The sequence below is a fragment of the Episyrphus balteatus genome, chromosome 4 (assembly GCF_945859705.1).
Source record: "Episyrphus balteatus chromosome 4, idEpiBalt1.1, whole genome shotgun sequence".
Taxonomy (NCBI): domain Eukaryota; kingdom Metazoa; phylum Arthropoda; class Insecta; order Diptera; family Syrphidae; genus Episyrphus; species Episyrphus balteatus.
The window spans coordinates 921,950-940,787 of NC_079137.1; the positions used below are offsets into that span (position 1 = coordinate 921,950).

The following is an 18,838-nucleotide window of genomic DNA, read 5'->3' on the forward strand; positions in this document are numbered from 1 at the left end:
CTGGCCTTGATGGTTTTATCTCGGCCATGGGCCCTCATCACACATTGCAATCTCTGATTTACACTGGGAAGCTATCCGATGTGGCCATGGCTCGAGATATAATGGTGCCATTTTTTGCAGCCATCATTTTTTTTTTTGCTTTACTTTTTTATATTTTTTTGTGACGAGACATCTAATAGCATTGACGACGGGTTGGTTGCATTGGATTTATCAGTGACAGACGGAAAGTTATTTGATGGAATCAGTCTATGGTTGAAAGGATAAAGCGTTGGATTCAGAACTTGAGGTTTTTTCTATTTTTGTATGAGCGCAGAGGGAGTAACTATATATGGATGGATGGTGCACCTGAACTGAGAATAGGTATACTCGTTTATTTCAGAGACCTAACCGCACAAGAGGAACCTATGTAATATGAGTGTGTATTGGTATCAAGTTGCCTGGCAAAGCGTTGAAGTAATACTAATGCAATTAATCACAAAGTGATTTTAGAATCCTCTCTTTTGTTGTTGAAGGTAGATACTATATATGCAACATGCAGAAAGTACTTGCTGCATGCAATTGCCAACACTTTTGGGTAACGAAATGGCACAACTTTAGAAATTGATGATTTCCACTTTTTCCATTTAGAGTGGAAAGAATAAAAAATTGTATGAAAGGATATTGTCACACACACAAACACACACACATCCAAGTGCAACTTTGTGTTTATCTATTTCAATTTTTATAGAAGGTAATTCTATAAAAGGTCCTTTTTCTCCATCATCATCATCTTCATCACTGATCCAATCATTTTCAGAAGAAGCTTCTTTTCAAAGAAGAGAGAGTGAGTTATTATTAGATATCATTTGGTGCGACTTGCGATAAAGGACAACGATGATGATGGTGAGAAAGAGAGAGAGAGAGTGATACTGATGATAACGCCCAGTTGCTGAGGAGAAAAGGCAATTAGGCAACTTCTATTGTGCTACAATTAGTTTATAATCACCATCCGTTCCTATGTCAGCAGCAAATTGTCTGTTCCGTTGATGCAAAAAGTAGACAACTCTTTAGCCCGAAGGTAATCGAAAGGATAGCCAGCAAATAAAGTAAAAAAAAAAGGACACAATCCTTGGAAGAAAGTTAAAGAAGGGAGCAGAATGTCAAAGAAACGTGCTTAAATTTATCAAACGATGTAAGAAGATTGAAGAATTGTATATAAATTGTGGGAATTAACCATCAAATAAATTTATATATTTTTTTTTTTTGTTCGGTCAAAGAAATACTTACAAGAAATAAGAATTTTAATGATGGATAATTTATTGATTTCAAAGGAAAATACTGATAATTAACAGAAATACTTGAGGGCAAGACTTGATTCTTATATTTTTTTAAGGAATAAGTTTTGATAGAATTTCAGGTTTATTTTTAGCACCAAACTGTTTACTGCAGGTAAAACTGGCAACCCTTGATTTGAGTTATCAATTCCAGTAATTGGAGGAGAGCTTACAAATTAAAATTTAATTATGTAAGAGCTCTCAATAATTTGTTTTGAATACCTACATTTTTAGAAAAACAAAATATTGTAATTCCCTAAAATATTGTGAAGAAAAAAAAAAACATGGATTTAACCATAGTGACGAAAAATTCTGAAAACATTTGTTTATAATTTGACAGCAGCTTAAATAAAGTTGCTTCGCATGACAGCAGAAGAAACAAAGCTTGATCAAAGAATTAGCAAGAAATTAGCCTTCACATAAATACCGTCTTGAAAAAAAAACAATGATATTACTCAGAGGACCCAGTTCAAAAGGCAATATCTCTTCCATCAAAGCTTCTAAACTACTTATCGTAATTTGACAAATGAGATTGCGTTGCAAACATTTTACTTATCCGCTGGTTATATGCTATGAAATGTCACATTAAATTATGCCGCCCTCTAGAGACAAAAGTCATGACCTATTATTTTGTTTAATGTAAAAAGACCTTGAAAATACTTTATCGATACTTAAGAAAATCATTATATTTAAGTATGTTTCGGTTTATGGACAAACTCACAATATTAATTGAAATCAATTCTTGGAAATGCTCAATTCTATGAAGATGTCATTTTTTCCAAGAAATCAATAATTCTTCGCGGCAGTCAATTCCTTGAAGAAGTCAATTCTTTGGATGTTATTTCTTTTGAAAAGTATATATTTATTTGTCACTGTTCCTTTAAGTAGAGTTCTAAAAAAATGAATTTCGATGAACAATTTGTTTCTTTGGAACACTGATCAGTTCTTTGAAAATTCTTTTATTTAAAGTTATCAGTTGTTTAAAAAATTTAGTTAGATGAAGTAAGAAAAATTCTTTGAAGAAGTCCATTCTTCGGAGTACTAAATAACTCAAAGTAGTATAAGCCCTTTGAAGAAACTTATTTTGTGAATAAATAAAATGCACGACTGGGGTCGCACGTACTTGCTCTTGCAGCTCAAAGCACTTTTATGTTAGTCTACTTGTAGATTTTAAAAGCTGGATCTAAATGTAAAAAAAAAATTGATATTGGGGAAGAGCCGACATTTAGGGCAAAATTATGTTAAATGAAAAAAAATTTTGTTTTGTTATTTGACTTTTTTGAGAAAAACTAAAAATGCAGTTTTATTGCCACTGCTTTAAATATTACGTATACAAAGTTTAATCAAAATCGTTAGAGCCGTTTTCGAGAAATTCGTAATATCGTATTTTTTTGTATGGGAGGTATACGTTCTAAACGAGATATAAAAAAAAACAAAAAAAAAACCAACTTTCAGAATTCCATAAAAATCATCTGTACCTACCAAATTTGAAGAAAATCCATCCACCCGTTTAGGCTGTGGAAATGTGTACAGATGGACGCACAACCGCACAGACGCACAGACGCACAGACGTACAGACGTACAGACGCACAGACGGAATTGCGAGACCCACTTTTTTGGAATTCTCCATCATCGTAATGTTGGTTTTGATTAAAACCTCAATTTTTTTTTTCGACACGAAACCAATACTTGCCCTATAGAGTAAGTAAAATAAAATGCACGACTGGGGTCGCACAAACTTGCTCTTGCAGTTCAAAGCACTTTTATGTTAGTCTAATTGTATATTTTAAAAGCTGGCTCTTAATTAAAAAAAAAATTGATATTGGGGAAGAGCCGACATTTAGGGCAACATTTTGTTAAATGAAAAAAAATTTTTTTGTTATTTGACTTTTTTGAGAAAAACTAAAAATGCAGTTTTATTGCCACCGCTTTAAATATTACGTATACAAAGTTTAATCAAAATCGTTAGAGCCGTTTTCGAGAAATTCGCAATATCGTATTTTTTTGTATGGGTGGTATACGTTCTAAACGAGATATAAAAAAAAAAACAAAAAAAAAACCAACTTTCAGAATTCCATAAAAATCATCTGTACCAAATTTGAAGAAAATCCGTCCACCCGTTTAGGCTGTGGAAATGTGTACAGATGGACGCACAACCGCACAGACGCACGGACGGATATTGCGAGACCCACTTTTTTGGAATTCTCCATCATCGTAATGTTGGTTTTGATTAAAACCTCAATTTTTTTTTTTTTCGACACGAAACCAATATACTTGCCCTATAGAGCAAGTAAAAAAACAGGTGCTGCAAGTAATACTTCGGAGTAAACAGTCCTTTGAGTCATTGCTTATACTGCTACAGCTTAAAGTACTAGAGAAATTGTGGTACAAATGAAAAAAACCTTAATTGAATTGCTTCTTTAATTTTAAATTTTGTTTCATTTTAAATTTTAAATTTATGTTTGCCATCAGATTAAAACAGTAATGAATTGAGTTAAAATTACCTATTCACCTCAAAAGCTCTGGAAAATTCTTTTAAAAAAGGCCTAACTTTTAATGGTTCAACAAAATTTCATTTGCCTATGAGTATTGCCAGTTGTTGATTGTTAAAAATTCAAAGAAAATGGGTGCCCTACTTTCTCAAAAAAAAAATTAAACCTTACTTTTTTCGAGAAAAAAAAAAAGAAAATGAATATAAATTCTATCAGATTCGCATTTCCAGAAACACTTTACATTTTTTTTCAACAAAATTAAAAAAAAAAAATAAAGAAAACCCCCAACATCCAGTTAAATCACTGCCATTAGGGAAAAACCTTCTTCTTTTCTTATTTTTTTTTTTTCAGTTTTCCACGCGACGAAATTTAGAAGAAGAAAAAAAAAACAGTAAAGGAAGGATTGTTTTTCAGTTTTGAAACAAATTTTCCATTTATCAATATGATTGTCATTGAAAAGTATCTGTCATCATGTTGTCGGGCTTCGGATTTCGTTTTGTACAAAATTTTTCTTTCGCTTTCGCGTGCAAAATGTGTTTCTTTTGAAAACAGAAACTCACTGTCAGGACTTGTTAAGAAAATGCCGCTATATACAAAGCGCAAGTAAAAGAGACGAATAAATAAAAAGTGCTTGTCACAAAAAGAATGACTGATGGAATGGAAAATATGAAAGGCTAATCATTTTAAATTCACCAAAGAGCTATCATAATTTTCTTTTTTATAATTTTTTTTTTTTTTTTTGGTTCTTTTTGAGAAACCAAAAGAATTTAATTTTTTTTTTTCTTACGATGACAGTTAAAACCTTCAGTTTCCTTCTTGTTATCCTTTTTTTGCATTAAAAGATGATTTTTCGAAGCAATTCAACGAGACAGCGTGGAAAAGCTGAAGCACAAGTCTGTTTCCTTTTTCTATTTGTTATCATTTTGAAATTTTAGATCTGTTCGTTTTGTTTCAAGAACAATCCAAATTCGATGGGACAGAAAATAAAATCACTAAAGGACAAAGCTAAACGCACGTTTCTTGAATACCAAGTACATAGAATTCTGTAATTTTGTTATTGTTTTTTTTTTTTTTTTGTTAATTTCAAATAGACTTGTTAAAGTAGATTTTTTTTTAAAGTGCTTTTCTACATAGCATACTGTCTACCGCACGTTCTTTTTATTTATGTTGATCCCTTTTTTTATACTCTTGCTTGATACAATTTGCAATTGACCTTTTTTATCCATTTTAGTTAAACGATTTAAATTTTCAATCTTAGGACTTGAAATTATGTCTCTTGTTTTGTAAAGAATTATATTTAAAACCAAATTTTGAATGAAAAATTTCTTTAACAAAAATTTATATTGTGGCAATAAGGTAGAGTAGCTTATGTCGACTTCAGGAATTTTTGAAAATTTCATTTTCAATGTTATTTTTTTAAGGATTTTAATTTTAATTGAACTGAAATTTTTGTCTCTACATAAGTATGAATCTAAGCTAAATTTCCTTAATTTTGTTTTTAAATTAAAACTTATATGTAATGAGTAAATGCAGATAAGAGTTGACTGGTTTTAAAATTTTTTTTGGGACTTAAGCTACTCTGTCTTATTGCCACAGTATTAAGAAATTGTTATATTAAAAATATGTATTTGTAGGTCTCTGGTTTATGGATGAAAATGGACATGTTTGTTTACGCTTTTCGTGATATTAATTTCCACGAAGATTGGATGGTATTTTTAGTTCTAGAAACTTTAATATAATTTCTATATACGAGGAATTTTAAATATTTTTTACATGCAATATTATGTGCTGAAAATATAATCGGTCGTGTCAACTTGAATGGTACACATGAAAAAAGAACTATGTAAAAATAACGGTTCGACGTTGAACGGCATGAAGTCCAATAAATTGTATTTATATAATTTAATTACCCCTTATTTTGACTCCATTTGAGTCGATACACATTTGTTTATATTTAATTTTTGCAAAAAACACTACATTTAACGAAAACGAAATAAACAAACACGTTACTAACCTTAATGCATTTCAGAGCGTATGCAATCCATCATCAGCAATCGCCACTAAGCTTAGTTGAGTATCAACAACATTGAAAGCGATACTTTTCTTTTAATTTTTTCTTTGTCACATTAGATTAAGTAGGCAAGACTCATTGTTGCCGTTGTCTAGATATCCAATCGTCTGTGGTCATTTACTTGTATGAGTAGGTTTATATTTTCGATGTTTATGTTGTTATGTTTATCATTTTAAATGTGTGACGCAATCGCAGATTTTTGTGGCTAATTGAGACGCACACAATTCATATGTTCTTTAAATCTTGTCTATATGTTTCGTTTTGTAAAAGTAATCTGTAATGAAACAAAAATTCAACAATAATTTTTAGTAAAACTAAGTTTTTACAAAAATATGAATGTTTTTTACGATTTCCGACCTATATTATTGGTCATTAAAGCTTTCCTCAAAAACGCTAGATATCAAGTTTTGAAGAAGGTATATGAAATCCTCCGTTTTCAAAAGATATTAGTTCAATTTTCAGTGGTTTGTATCTTGGATAACCAACGTAGCCATTATTTCAAAAAATCATTTGATAACAGGTTCTATATCCAAACCGTTCTTCGGTCCTAACAAACATTGCAAATATCAATAAATTCGTAAAGTCAATAATTTCCATCTAAATGGGATACACTCTAATGATCTATAACCTCATTATAGGAATTTGAAATCTACCACCTCTCATTCTCATGTAAAGCTCATTCAAACAATGAAATTTGCTACAAAAACTCTTGTGTTTTCCCTCCCATTCGACATTAAATCTACATAATTCTGTGGTTTATCCCATAAAACCTATCCTTTCGTGCATGATGACTTCGAGAGCATGATAGCGAGCTCTAAAAAACACCAACTTTCCAACTTTAAAAGTCATTCCTTTTGAATTTATGTGCCATAATGCAATATTGATAATGAAACCAACACAAAGAGAAAGGTGTGAATTAATGCGTGTGATGTCAATAAATGAAATCGATAAAAGCCACAATACCTTCTCTTCTTTTTTTTAATGCATTTAATTAATTAAAATGAAAAGAGTGGGTAAAAGGGAGTATAAGTTAAAAGGAAAGGATATCGATATTGTTGTGTGATGAAAAACTATATGTCAGAGTTACCAAAGTGATTGAGCACACATCATCATCAATCGTATCGAAACTTCACCAGGTAGCACAACATAAACACTTCATTGTTTCTGTCTCTCCTTCAAACATATATGTAAGTATCTCTAGAAGGATAATATCAATCGAGAGTTGTGTGTAATAGTGGAGTAGTGGAAACAAAAGGCTTCACAAGCAAATTACTCATAGTCAATATTTGCCAATGTACCTACCTATGAGTTTCATTAAATTGAACACAACACCAACAACAACAACAAGAAAAAAAAAAACGAAAAAATTGACAATCCTATTATGTCACTATTACATCGAAAAAGGGAGAAAAAGGATTCTTTAATCTGCTTATCGATGAAACTCAGTAAACAATATTTTCTCGCTTTTGCTTTTCATGACGATAGACTCTCTACCGTGTACCTACCTTCTTTACTGAAGAGATATTTCTACATTGGAAAATAATAATACATCCGATTTTGTGTGTGATATTGAATTTTCAGCATTTTCAAGTATCTACTTGCGGTAATCAAAACGTGTGTTTGCAGCCTCTTTCTCTATGTCATGGAAACAGAACATCAACTAGCAAATATTGTGATCACATTTATTAAGTGCAATAAGGATGGATCTATGAAATAAAATCATTTTCGAAGTGAATATGGCATGAGGATTAGATACTTTGGAGAGTTATTAGTTTTGATGTAAATGGAAAAGGCACTGGTGCTGGATGGTGGTCTTTTTCGGTTTAATTGGAGAGCATAATAGAAAGTAGTTTCATCAGTTATCGGATATGATGGAAATCCTACATAGAAATTGAGAGATAATCATGTGGCTTGGATAGTGTGTGTGTAATGTAGAGTACCAGAATTAGTAACCTATTGGTCGAGCTTTTAATTAGAGTTGAGTTAAATACCGCATTAATGGTTTCGGAAAATAAAATTGGCACACGGGAAATTTTCAATACTTTTTGGCAACTCAGGATAAAACATTTATGAGGAAAAATTTAATGACACACGTCAATCCATGAACAGTCATAGTATTGATGTAATGTCTAAAATCTATGAAAGAATTCAGCTCATGGAAACAATTCAAGTGAAATTTTTCGACATATAATATAAGCCTTACAACAAGGTAAATAAAGTATAAAGTGTATGAAATTCTATTGAAAGACTTCCCAAGTAACAATTTCAAACCTCGGTTACAAAATAACCAAAGTTATAAAATAACTGCAAATAACCGCGGTCAAAAAGCGGCTATAAACGGGTTGTTAAAAGTCTGTGGTTAATTTTAGGTTAGAAAAAAAACCCAGTATTTTCGAAGGTTTGTTTTGGGTTAAAATTATACGTAAAATAAACTTTTTAGTCATAAATTAGTTTAAAAAATTCCATTTTTAAACTAAGGAAATATTTTGGCTATTTATTTACTTTTATTAAACCCAGGTTACATTCTTGTTATTTTTTCAACCCAATTTTTTTGGTTAAATTATAACCTCAGTTTGAAGTTGGTTTTAAAATAACCAAATTTCTTCAAAAGTTTCGGAAAAGTATTTAAATAACTCGTTTTTGACACAAAGTCATAAATAAGTTTTTAAATAACTTCTAGTTTTGTGTTTTAAGGGTTAAAAAATAACCAAATTTTGGCTCCAAGTTTGAAGTAAGTATTTTAATAACTTTTTTTTTCGCACAAAAAGTTTTTTTTTAAGTTAGAATTTAACCAAATCTGATCCCAAAGTTTTAAGTAAGTATTTTAATAACTCTTTTTTTACCCAAAAAGTTATTTATAGGTTATAAATTAACCAAATTTTATCTATAGTTTGAAACGAGTTTTTAAATTACTCACTTTAAGATGGAAGTTGTTTATTGGTTTAAAATTAACCCATTATAGAACCTAAGTTTAAGGTGAGTTTCTAATTAACTTCTTTATTTTTGTCTTTTATGGGCTAAAAAATAACCAAATTTTCATTACAAGTTTCAAGTAAGTATTTAAATAACTCCTTTTTTACACAAAAAGCTATTTATAGACTAGAAATTAACCAAATTTGACCTTAAGTTTGAAACGAGATTTTAAATTACTGACTTTTTACCATTAAAGTTGTTTATTGGTTTAAAATTAACCCATTATAAATCTTAAGTTCAAGGTGAGTTTCTAATTAACTTCTTTATTTTTGTCTTTTATGGGCTAAAAAATAACCAAATTTTCATTACAAGTTTCAAGTAAGTATTTAAATAACTCCTTTTTTACGCAAAAAGCTATTTATAGACTAGAAATTAAACAAATTTGACCTTAAGTTTGAAACGAGATTTTAAATTACTGACTTTTTACAATGAAAGTTGTTTATTGGTTTAAAATTAATCCATTATAAATCCTAAGCTTAAAGTAAGATTTTAAATAACTACTATAAGTACGTATAAGTTTTTAATCAACTCGTTATTTACCTTTTAACAACCCTGGCAATTTTTCAACTAAGTTCCAACCCAATTTCAACTAACCAACAACTCTCCACACATACACATTCACCATACTCGAGCGTCGCGCGTCGCCCATCATATTTTTGTCTCTCATTTTTCTCAGATCTCTCAGTATTCTTTTGTGGCTGGTGGTAGCAAGTTATTGTGCGAGAAAGTTTTTGTGAAAAAATATAAATTAAATAAAAAAAAATATCTGTCTGTGAAAAATTATTAAGAGGTAAGTTATTTGTTTATAATTTATTTTAAATATTGTTATTTGTTTATAATTTATTTTAACCCTTTGCTTCCTAGTGGTTTCAGCATGATACCACCTATTAATTACTTTGTTAGTTTTTTTTACTACAAAATGGACTTTTCCTTTTGTACTCTCAGCTCAAAACATTCCTTATACAATGTTATTACTAGTACAATCATTATTTTTTTCATTTTAGTGTGTTGTTAGAAAATATCAAAACTTTTTTTCAAGATATTTGTATTTTTTTCCGGGAGCGAAGGGTTAAATATTAAATATTGTTTAATAAATAACTTCAGAGTATAAAAAATAACTTCTGAGTTTGAAAAATATCTTCTGAGTTTGGAAAATAACTTCTGAGTTTGAAAAATATCTTTTGAGTTTGGAAAATAACTTCTGAGTTTGAAAAATATCTTCTGAGTTTAGAAAATAACTTCTGAGTTTGAAAAATATCTTTTGAGTTTAGAAAATAACTTCTGAGTTTGAAAAATATCTTCTGAGTTTAGAAAATAACTTCTGAGTTTGAAAAATATCTTCTGAGTTTGGAAAATAACTTCTGAGTTTGAAAAATAACTTGAGAGTAGGCATACAGATAACTTAGCGCGTCTTTTCATTTGTCTTTCTCATTCCGCGTTATTATTCCAAGCTTGACTGTTGATAAAATCACTATAATAAAAATGTATTCTATCATTAAAAATAAAATTTGTAGTAGAACTACTTTTAAAAGAAAAGTTAAAAAAATAATATTAGAAATGCGTGAAAAAGAAAGAATTAAAAATCTTGAACAAGTTTTTCTTAGCAAGAGGTTATTTGAAGTGCAGCAACACCTTTCGGAAAATGAAATAAGTGCTAATTGTGAACAAGGTTTTTCTAACACGAAATTTGAAGAGTTGCAACACCTATCGAATATTATTTCTGAACATGAAAGTGACAGTGAAAATTCTGGAAACAATTGTGTCGCTGTCTCAACTAATTTTGAAGCTATTCCAGAAAATTTAAAAAAAAACTTAGTATTATGGGCTATTCAGCATAACATATCGAATATTTGCTTGCGTGATTTGCTTAACATTTTGCATAATTCTCATCCTTATTTGCCATTAGACCCTCGAACATTATTACAAACTCGCGTTTCCCTTGAGAAAATTTTTATCGAAGTTCCACCTGGTAGATACTGGCATTTCGGTTTGGTTCGCGCTCTTACTAAGGTTTTTGAAAGTGTTCAGACATGTCAAACAGTAATATTCTTGGACTTTAATATTGATGGGATTCCTGTTAGCAAAAGTTCAAAGGGCCAATTTTGGCCTATTTTGTGTTCACCAGATGGTTTTCGTGTGCCGCCGCTAGTAATAGGTGTTTACTACGGAATGGCAAAACCTTCAAGTGTTAATGAATTTCTGCGATTATTTCTTGAGGAGGCTGTTAACATTGATGATTTGAACATTGGTTCCAAAAAAATAAGTTTTAAAATCAGGAATTTCATCTGTGACGCCCCCGCTCGTTCTTATTTAAAAGGAATCAAAGGGCATAATGGTTATTTTGCTTGTGAAAGATGTAATGTAGAAGGGGATTATAATTACAAATCTCACCAAATGTGTTTTCCAAACCTATCAAAATCACTTCGCACGAATGATTCTTTCCGGGCTGGGATACACGAAGATCATCATACGCAACCATCTCCATTAGAAAAACTTCCAATAGATATTATTATGAATTTTCCTCTAGATTACATGCACTTGTTGTGCTTAGGTGTCATGAAAAAATTGTTGGTTACATGGATTAAGAATAGAACCCTTAAAACAAAATTCTCGGCAAAAAACATTGAGAGAATCTCTAAGACCTTAGTATCACTACGAAAATATGTTCCATGCGACTTCAATAGAACACCTCGTGGACTTGATGTGATAAGCTTTTGGAAGGCCACTGAATTTCGTATGTTTTTGTTGTACTTAGGTCCGGTTGTTTTGCAAAATGAAACTCATGAAGAAGTATATGCCAATTTTATGGAACTACACTGTGCTGTTTCAATATGTTTGAGTAAAAATAAACAAGTTTTTGTTGATGTCGCACAGAGTCTGTTCAAATCATTCATATATAACTTTTCTAGTATCTATGGAGCTGAAAACATAAGTTATAACGTTCACAATTTATATCATGTCGTAGATGATGTTAAATACCATGGACCTTTAGATAATATAAGTGCTTTCAAATATGAAAATCGTTTACAATATTTAAAACGTCGAATAAGATCTGGAAACAGACCCCTGGAACAAATTGCAAATAGGATTATCGAAGATTTTGAGAATGTAGATCTAATTGATGTAGATGAAAACAAAACTCCTATGCTTTATATGAAAGATAGGAATAAAATATGCAAAATTAAACACTGTGTTGGAATCTATAGAGCAATTCAGCTTCAACATTTTGTTTTGAAGTCGTCACTTGCAGATAGTTACTTCTTAACAAACTCAGAAGAAATTGTTAGAATGGAGTTTGCAACATATCGACATGGCATCCCAGTTATCTATGGTTCAAGCTTAAAACAAAAACAAAATTTTTACGAAAAACCGTTCTATTCTAAATTTTTAAGCGTTTATAAATCAAATGAAGAAGAAAATTTGCCTAATTTTTATAACATAGAAAATATTTCCTCTAAATTTTTCAAAATAACTTTACCAAACACTGAATCTGTTTTTTTTCCATTAGTACATTGTTAATCAAAATGTATTGTGTTGTGGAGACGCTCGAAGATGAAGGGAAGTTCGTGACGGCAGTTCCCAAAAATTGGGTCATCGATGGAACGAAGCTATTATGGCCAAAGTCCAAGAAAGATTCCATTTGCGGTCGGAAAAATTGCATCACAGCATCGGATGATTGGCAAAGCATAGCATGCAAATTAATATTTGATGACATCGGTAAGATACAAGTTTAACTACATCTTTTTTATTTTATTTTTATTAAGTTCACTTAGACCACTTTTCTCCAAGTAAAATTTTATTCGTATCTAAACTTAAAGCAGTTTATCCTGGGGGCCTATTTTTGACAGCTTAGTTACGTTAATTTTGATACACTTTAGGTCCCCTTTCATATACTTAAAGTAATCGCGGTTATGGCCTTTCAATATTTTTATATTTGAATAACGCTTCATAATATTCTACACAATGAGATTTATTACAGAAATTAAAGTTTTTTAGACCGGTCTTTCTTATATAAACACATTACATTGTCATCGAGTGCAATTCAGCATCAGCCAATTTGCAAAACAATATCGCAAATTTCGCGAAGAACAATGGCGCCTTAAAACACGACTAGCAGGTGTTTTTGCGAGCGGGTGCAATAGCAAAACTCACAGCAACCCTTTTTCTCTTCGTTCACGACAGCGTGCGTGAACGAAAAGGCGTCACGGCGCGGCGCCCACGACTACAATCGACATGTTGATCTTGTGTGATCGATACAAGAGCAATAAAACAATAAAACATCGACCTTTTTTCACTTCACTTCGTTGACAAAATCAATAAGTGTACTGTACAACAATAAAACAATAAAACCGCGACCTTTTTTTTACGTCGTCCAAGACAGCGCGCTTGAACAAAGCGCCACCCGCGACCGACGGTCGACTTGTTGTTCTTGTGTGTTCGATACAAGATCAATAAGTGTACAGCGATAAAACAATAAAACAGCGACCTTTTTTTCGCGAAGAACAATGGCGCCTTAAAAAAAAATTTTCGACCAGCAGGTGTTTTTGCGAGCGGGTGCAATAACAAAACTCACAGCAACCCTTTTTCGCTTCGTTCACGAGAGCGCGCGTGAACGAAAAGGCGCCACCTACAACATTTAAATATACATTTTTAAAAAGCTAGAAACTTAGTCATATTTGTAAAATTAAAATTAAGTTAATTGAATTAAGAGCTTTTGAAAGAATGGTATCTGAACTCAGATTTTTGAAAAAAAAAAATTATTGAAGAAATTTTAAGATGTCGTTTTTTAAACTTTTTCGTAATATAAAATGCATTTATTTTCAAATTTTTCTGACCACATTTATTACGATTTGAAATTATAAAAGAAAATGTCAATATGTATTACGGTTTATGAAAAAAATTAAAAAGTATTTCATTTTCGAAGAACTTTTTTTAATAGAAGTTTTGAAAAAAAATTTTACTTATTTGTTTTTTAAAGTTCAACATCTAAATATAAAGTCATTTTTTCTTCAGTCAATAGCCCTTATTGTTGAAAGTTAAATAGCAAAAATTTAAAGTTCTTATTTACCAAAGTCTTTGAGAAAATTAATTATTTCAAAGCAAAAATTCAGTTTTTATAAAAAAAACCCATTGAAATTGAAATTTTTTTCAAAAACTCTTGATTAAATTTAGTGGATTTAAATTTAGGAGATAAGAATGAGCTTCTGGCTTTTTAAAAATGTATTTTAAAATATTGTAGGTGTTGCCGTTGTTTTCAAAATATTTTTTTTGTGTTTAAAGTCAGATTATGAGAAAATTGCATTTATCTCTTAAACGATGGAAGATTGTCCCTTACTCCCTTATATTTTTTTTCCTTAAATAACCTAGAGAATCTTTTGCTATCATTTGTTTTATGAAATTTAAGAAAAAAAATGGTTGTGTTCAAAAAAAATTTAATTGTAATTTTAAAAAACAATACGGTAACATCGGCAATTTTTAATCTATAGACTTTAAAGCATTTTTAATTGCCTACGTTTGAAAAAAAATCGTCAAAATCTGAGCTGTTCGGCCGGTCTTAAGCCGCTTCACCTTTTGAACAAATATTTTCTTGTATCCCTTTCATGCCACTTATATTTACGACAAAACATGTATTTCCTTTTAAGGTTCCTGGGAGGAAGCAGTTCAGAAGGAAAAGGATGCCGAGTATTTGTCTTCTTCTGAAGAAAATACGGAAGAAGTGACCATCGACACCAATTCTTCGGAATACATGACAGATATGAACAAATTGATGTCAACTTTGATTCCTAATTCTGGTAAGTTTAAAATGTATAAACATGGGAACAAAGTTACTAATTTTGTCATACTTACTTCTCATTTTCAAGACGTTTCCTCGTTCACCCCCCCAAATGAAGATGTTACCATCACTAATGTCATTTCCGACTTATACACGTTTGAAGGTAAAAAATGTATTTTAGCACTAGTACAATTTTCAAAGTCGTTTTTAAACTCCAGCTTATCTTAGACTGGGGTTTATCCAATGTTATTTGAATAGGATAAACCCCAGTCCCTCTTAGTAACAGCTGAGATAGCATATTAGTTCTTTCACTAACCGTATTACTTTTTTTTGTATATTACTATAACTCTTATTTTTAATTGTTTATAGGCCCCAGCACCAGTACCCAATTCAAGGAACTGTCGTCCAAAATAGACGAAATTTTGGAAAGACAGCGTTCCACTGAGGTGAAGGTGCAGGCCATGCAAGGAATGCTGGAGGCATTCATGGCGAAGTCCGAAGTTTCGGTCAATTTGTTGGCGTCCAAAATTGCAAAAGAGAATGCAGAGGAAGTGGATGAGGAACTGCAACTGGATGAAATTTTCCCACTTACCTCTGTCCAACAAATTGAGGAAATCGAGGAAAAACTCCATCAAAATGCAGCATTCAAAAAAAAATTGGTAAGTACCAAAATATACGAAATATGCAATTTTCTCACAATCCGACTTCAAACACAAAAAAAATATTTATAAAACAACGGCAACACCTACAATATTTTAAAATACATTTTTACAAAGCCAGAAGCTTATCTTAAATTTAAATTCACTAAATTTAATTAAGAGTTTTTGAAAAAATGGTCCTCAAACTCAGAATTAAAAAAAAAATTTATTAAAAAAATTAAAAATGACTTTTTTCCAAACTTTTTCTAATAAATATTATCAGTTGAATTCCGAAGCAGAAAAGGTAATATATATCACACTTTTGAAAAAACAATTAAAAATAACTTCAATTTCAATTGGTTTTTTTTTTTGATAAAAACTGAATTTTTGCATCCAAATAATTAATTTTCTAAAAGACTTTGGTAAATAAGAACTTTAAATTTTTGCTATTTAACTTTCAACAGTAAGGGTTATTAAATAAATAAAAAATAATTTTATGTTTAGATGTTGAACTTTGAAAAAAAATAAGATACATTTTTTTTCAAAACTTTTATTAAAAAAAGTTCTTCGAAAATGAAATTCTTTTTAATTTTTTTCATAAACCGTAATACATATTGACATTTTCTTTTATAATTTCAAATCATAATAAATGCGGCCAAAAATATTTGAAAATAAATGCATTTTATATTACGAAAAAGTTTAAAAAACGACATCTTAAAACATATTTTTGTTTTCTTTCAGGTCCGTAAGTTGAGCTCCTATGGGGGGGCCAACGGAATGAAAACGATCCGCACTATTTGCAAGTGCATTTTTACGGATCCACTACTGGCAGAACATTCTTGGCTGGGGACTAATGCCAAAAAAAGTTTCAGCCAATACAAATTCCTGTATAAAACTATATTGGAAGCGGTCCGATCAAGGTACCCCACTTATAGTGAAGCTGAGGGTGCTTCATTTTTTAAAGGCTTTTTGAAGCAAGCCCCATTTCGAATGGGAAAACCGTCCACGTAAGTTAAAAAATAAAATTATAATCAACATTTAAGTTAACATTTTTCTCATTACAGAAATACCAGTTCCAACACCAGCTCCTCTGCCTCTGACGGGCAATCCACAACATAATTAAGTTAAGCTATTTTTTATTTTTAGTTTTAGTTTTACTTTTACTTTAAGTTTTAGTTTTAGTTTTACTTCATTAAATAATGTTTCACTAAACTTAAATTTCAGCGTTCTTATTTCAAATATTAAATTTTCAGCTGGGAAGAATCTTATGGTTTGCAGCATGTTGGTAAGCAAACATTTTATAGGTTTTTTAAAATCTGTAAATAACCGGTTATAAAAAAGCTGTGAAGTAACGTTTATTACAGGTTTTATAAGAACCTGTACGAAGTTATTTACAGGTTTTATAGAAACCTATAGGTAAGCGGTTATAAAAAAAACCGTCAAATAACGTTTGTTATAGGTTTTATAAAAACCTGTACAACGTTTATTACAGGTTTTAAAAAAACTGGAAGAAAACGGTTATAAAAAAAACCGTTAAATAACGTTTATTACAGGTTTTATAGAAACCTATAGGTAAGCGGTTATAAAAAAAACCGTCAAATAACGTTTGTTATAGGTTTTATAAAAACCTGTACAACGTTTATTACAGGTTTTAAAAAAAACGGGAAGAAAACGGTTATAAAAAAACCGTCAAATAACGTTTATTAGAGGTTTTATAAAAACCTATAGGTAAGAGGTTATAAAAAAAACCGTAAATTAACGTTTAATACAGGTTTTAAAAGAACTTGTTATATTACAGGTTTTATAATAACCGTAGTAAAACGGTTATAAAAAAAACCGTCAAACAACTCAGTACAGGTTTTTTTTAAACTGTATAATAACGGTTTGTAAACGGTTATAAAATAGCCGTAAATGGTTTATTTCAAGTTTTTCTTTGACTAAAAATAAACAGTTATTTAATAACCGTGAAAATTAGGTTTTTAAAAACCCAGTATTTGTAGAAAAAAGTGGGTTTTTTAAAAACCCGATTTAGACGAAGTTAAAAAATAACTGACCATTTTCGGTTGTGGAGACGTTTCTGGAACGTCTTAAATACGTTTATTTAACGAGTTTAGTAACTTATCCGTTAAATAACCAGAGTAAATATCCGGTTTATTTTCCGCTTTCTAACCACAAAATGTTATTTGGGTTACTCCTTAAAATTAACTAATAAATGAGAAATTATTGATTCAACTTACATCTAAAAAAAACACCCTTTTATACATACTGATTTTAAATGTTCCTTTAATTTTGCATTTTATCCAAAATGAAGACGGTTGTAGTACTATTTTTTAAGAAATTTTTGCCAGTAATCACCATCAATTCTGCCACCTTCGACAAAAAAACACCCTGTAACCTTAAAAAAAAGTATAGACATATTAAAATTCCTAGTCAACATGGCAAAGGTAAAATTTTTAATGAACTTTGAAGTTTTCAAAGTATACCATTAAAGTTATAAGACTTTTTAATGAACTTTGTAAATTTTCAGCGTATATGTATACCAATGAGGTTATAAGACTTGACACAGATTTTCCCTGTTCCTCTAAAAAAAAAAAAAAACATCTTTACGAAAACTTTTTTTTTTTAAATTGCTTGAGTTCTGTTTCTGTTTTATATGAAGCATTTTAGCTTGTTTTTATGGGGGAACCATTAGTGTCATAGAGTTTTATTGGTATTATTTCAGAACTTCATCTTTTCCTTAAAAAAAAACATCCTTTCACTCAAGATTAATTTTTTATATCAACTGAAACATTCTAACCAAGTTGAAAAAAAAAGTATATCAAATATTGCGATATATTTTCTAGAAAAAAAAACCTTAAATAATCTTTTTCCTTGTCACTGATTTACTCTAAACACTTATTCAAAATTTAATCATACAACTTCATTATTACCTACGTCATCTTCAAGAATTATCAAAAACAATATCTAAAATTTCATCTCACTTATCTTATAGTCTTTGACACATTTCTTACATAATTAATACCTTGTGATGACTTAAACATTCAATATATAAAGTCACGTGTTTCGAATTCTCAAAATTCTGTGCCGGTGCGTTGTGTAGTTGTATACTGATTATATTGATTTCAACTAATTTAGTGAACACAACAATTTTCAACTGTCACTATTAATTTCCTTCAATTTTATTAAGTACCCTCTTCCTCTATACATGTACTGAAGGTACCTTACCTACACCATGACGCCAAATTCAATTGAATTTCAAATTAGGCACACATAATAGAAACTATGATCCGATATGTTGAATTAACCCAATAACCCCTTACCTATATTATAGCTGCTAGGAAAGCTCTCTCGTCTGTCTCGCAAATATGAATTCCTCGTTTTCGAAAATTTACCAGAAATCAATTCCCCAGTGTTGTATGGGCTGCTGTAGGTACTATAAACGTATAGGTACAGAGATAGTCGTCGATTCTGTCGAAATGTTTATTGGCAAAATCGTTATGTCACGTAGAAAATATACGATCCACATGCCACACATAGTACATATATTTCTGACGTTACCACCATCGCGCAACGCGTTG

General features: G+C 30.5%; 2 protein-coding genes across 7 annotated transcripts in view; one reads left to right on the forward strand and one right to left on the reverse strand.

The window, feature by feature from the left end:
- Window positions 1–18,838, reverse strand: part of LOC129919984 (limbic system-associated membrane protein-like) — a 190,483-nt gene that overhangs the window by 144,644 nt on the left and 27,001 nt on the right. The window lies entirely within an intron of this gene.
- On the forward strand, window positions 9,243–17,047 carry LOC129919979 (uncharacterized). Of its 6 annotated transcripts, XM_056001126.1 has the most exons (7): window positions 9,243–9,639; window positions 12,358–12,566; window positions 14,492–14,641; window positions 14,711–14,785; window positions 14,992–15,281; window positions 16,002–16,267; window positions 16,325–17,045. In XM_056001126.1, exons 2-7 carry the CDS (start codon window positions 12,374–12,376, stop codon window positions 16,377–16,379), a joined length of 1,029 nt encoding a protein of 342 aa, XP_055857101.1. In that variant the 5' UTR covers window positions 9,243–9,639; window positions 12,358–12,373; the 3' UTR covers window positions 16,380–17,045. The 6 variants fall into 6 exon arrangements, 4 of the variants coding, with proteins under 4 accessions (XP_055857101.1, XP_055857098.1, XP_055857100.1 ...); XM_056001123.1 differs by having other exon boundaries at window positions 14,492–14,785; window positions 16,325–17,047; XM_056001125.1 differs by lacking the exon at window positions 9,243–9,639 and having other exon boundaries at window positions 12,259–12,566; window positions 16,325–17,044.

Coding starts and splice junctions, on each gene's coding strand:
- LOC129919979 (XM_056001123.1), top strand. CDS start 12,374: ATGTATTGTGTTGTGGAGACGCTCGAAGATGAAGGGAAGTTCGTGACG. Junction 14,786..14,991: donor CGACTTATACACGTTTGAAG/GTAAAAAATGTA, acceptor AATTGTTTATAG/GCCCCAGCACCAGTACCCAA. Junction 16,268..16,324: donor CGAATGGGAAAACCGTCCAC/GTAAGTTAAAAA, acceptor TTCTCATTACAG/AAATACCAGTTCCAACACCA.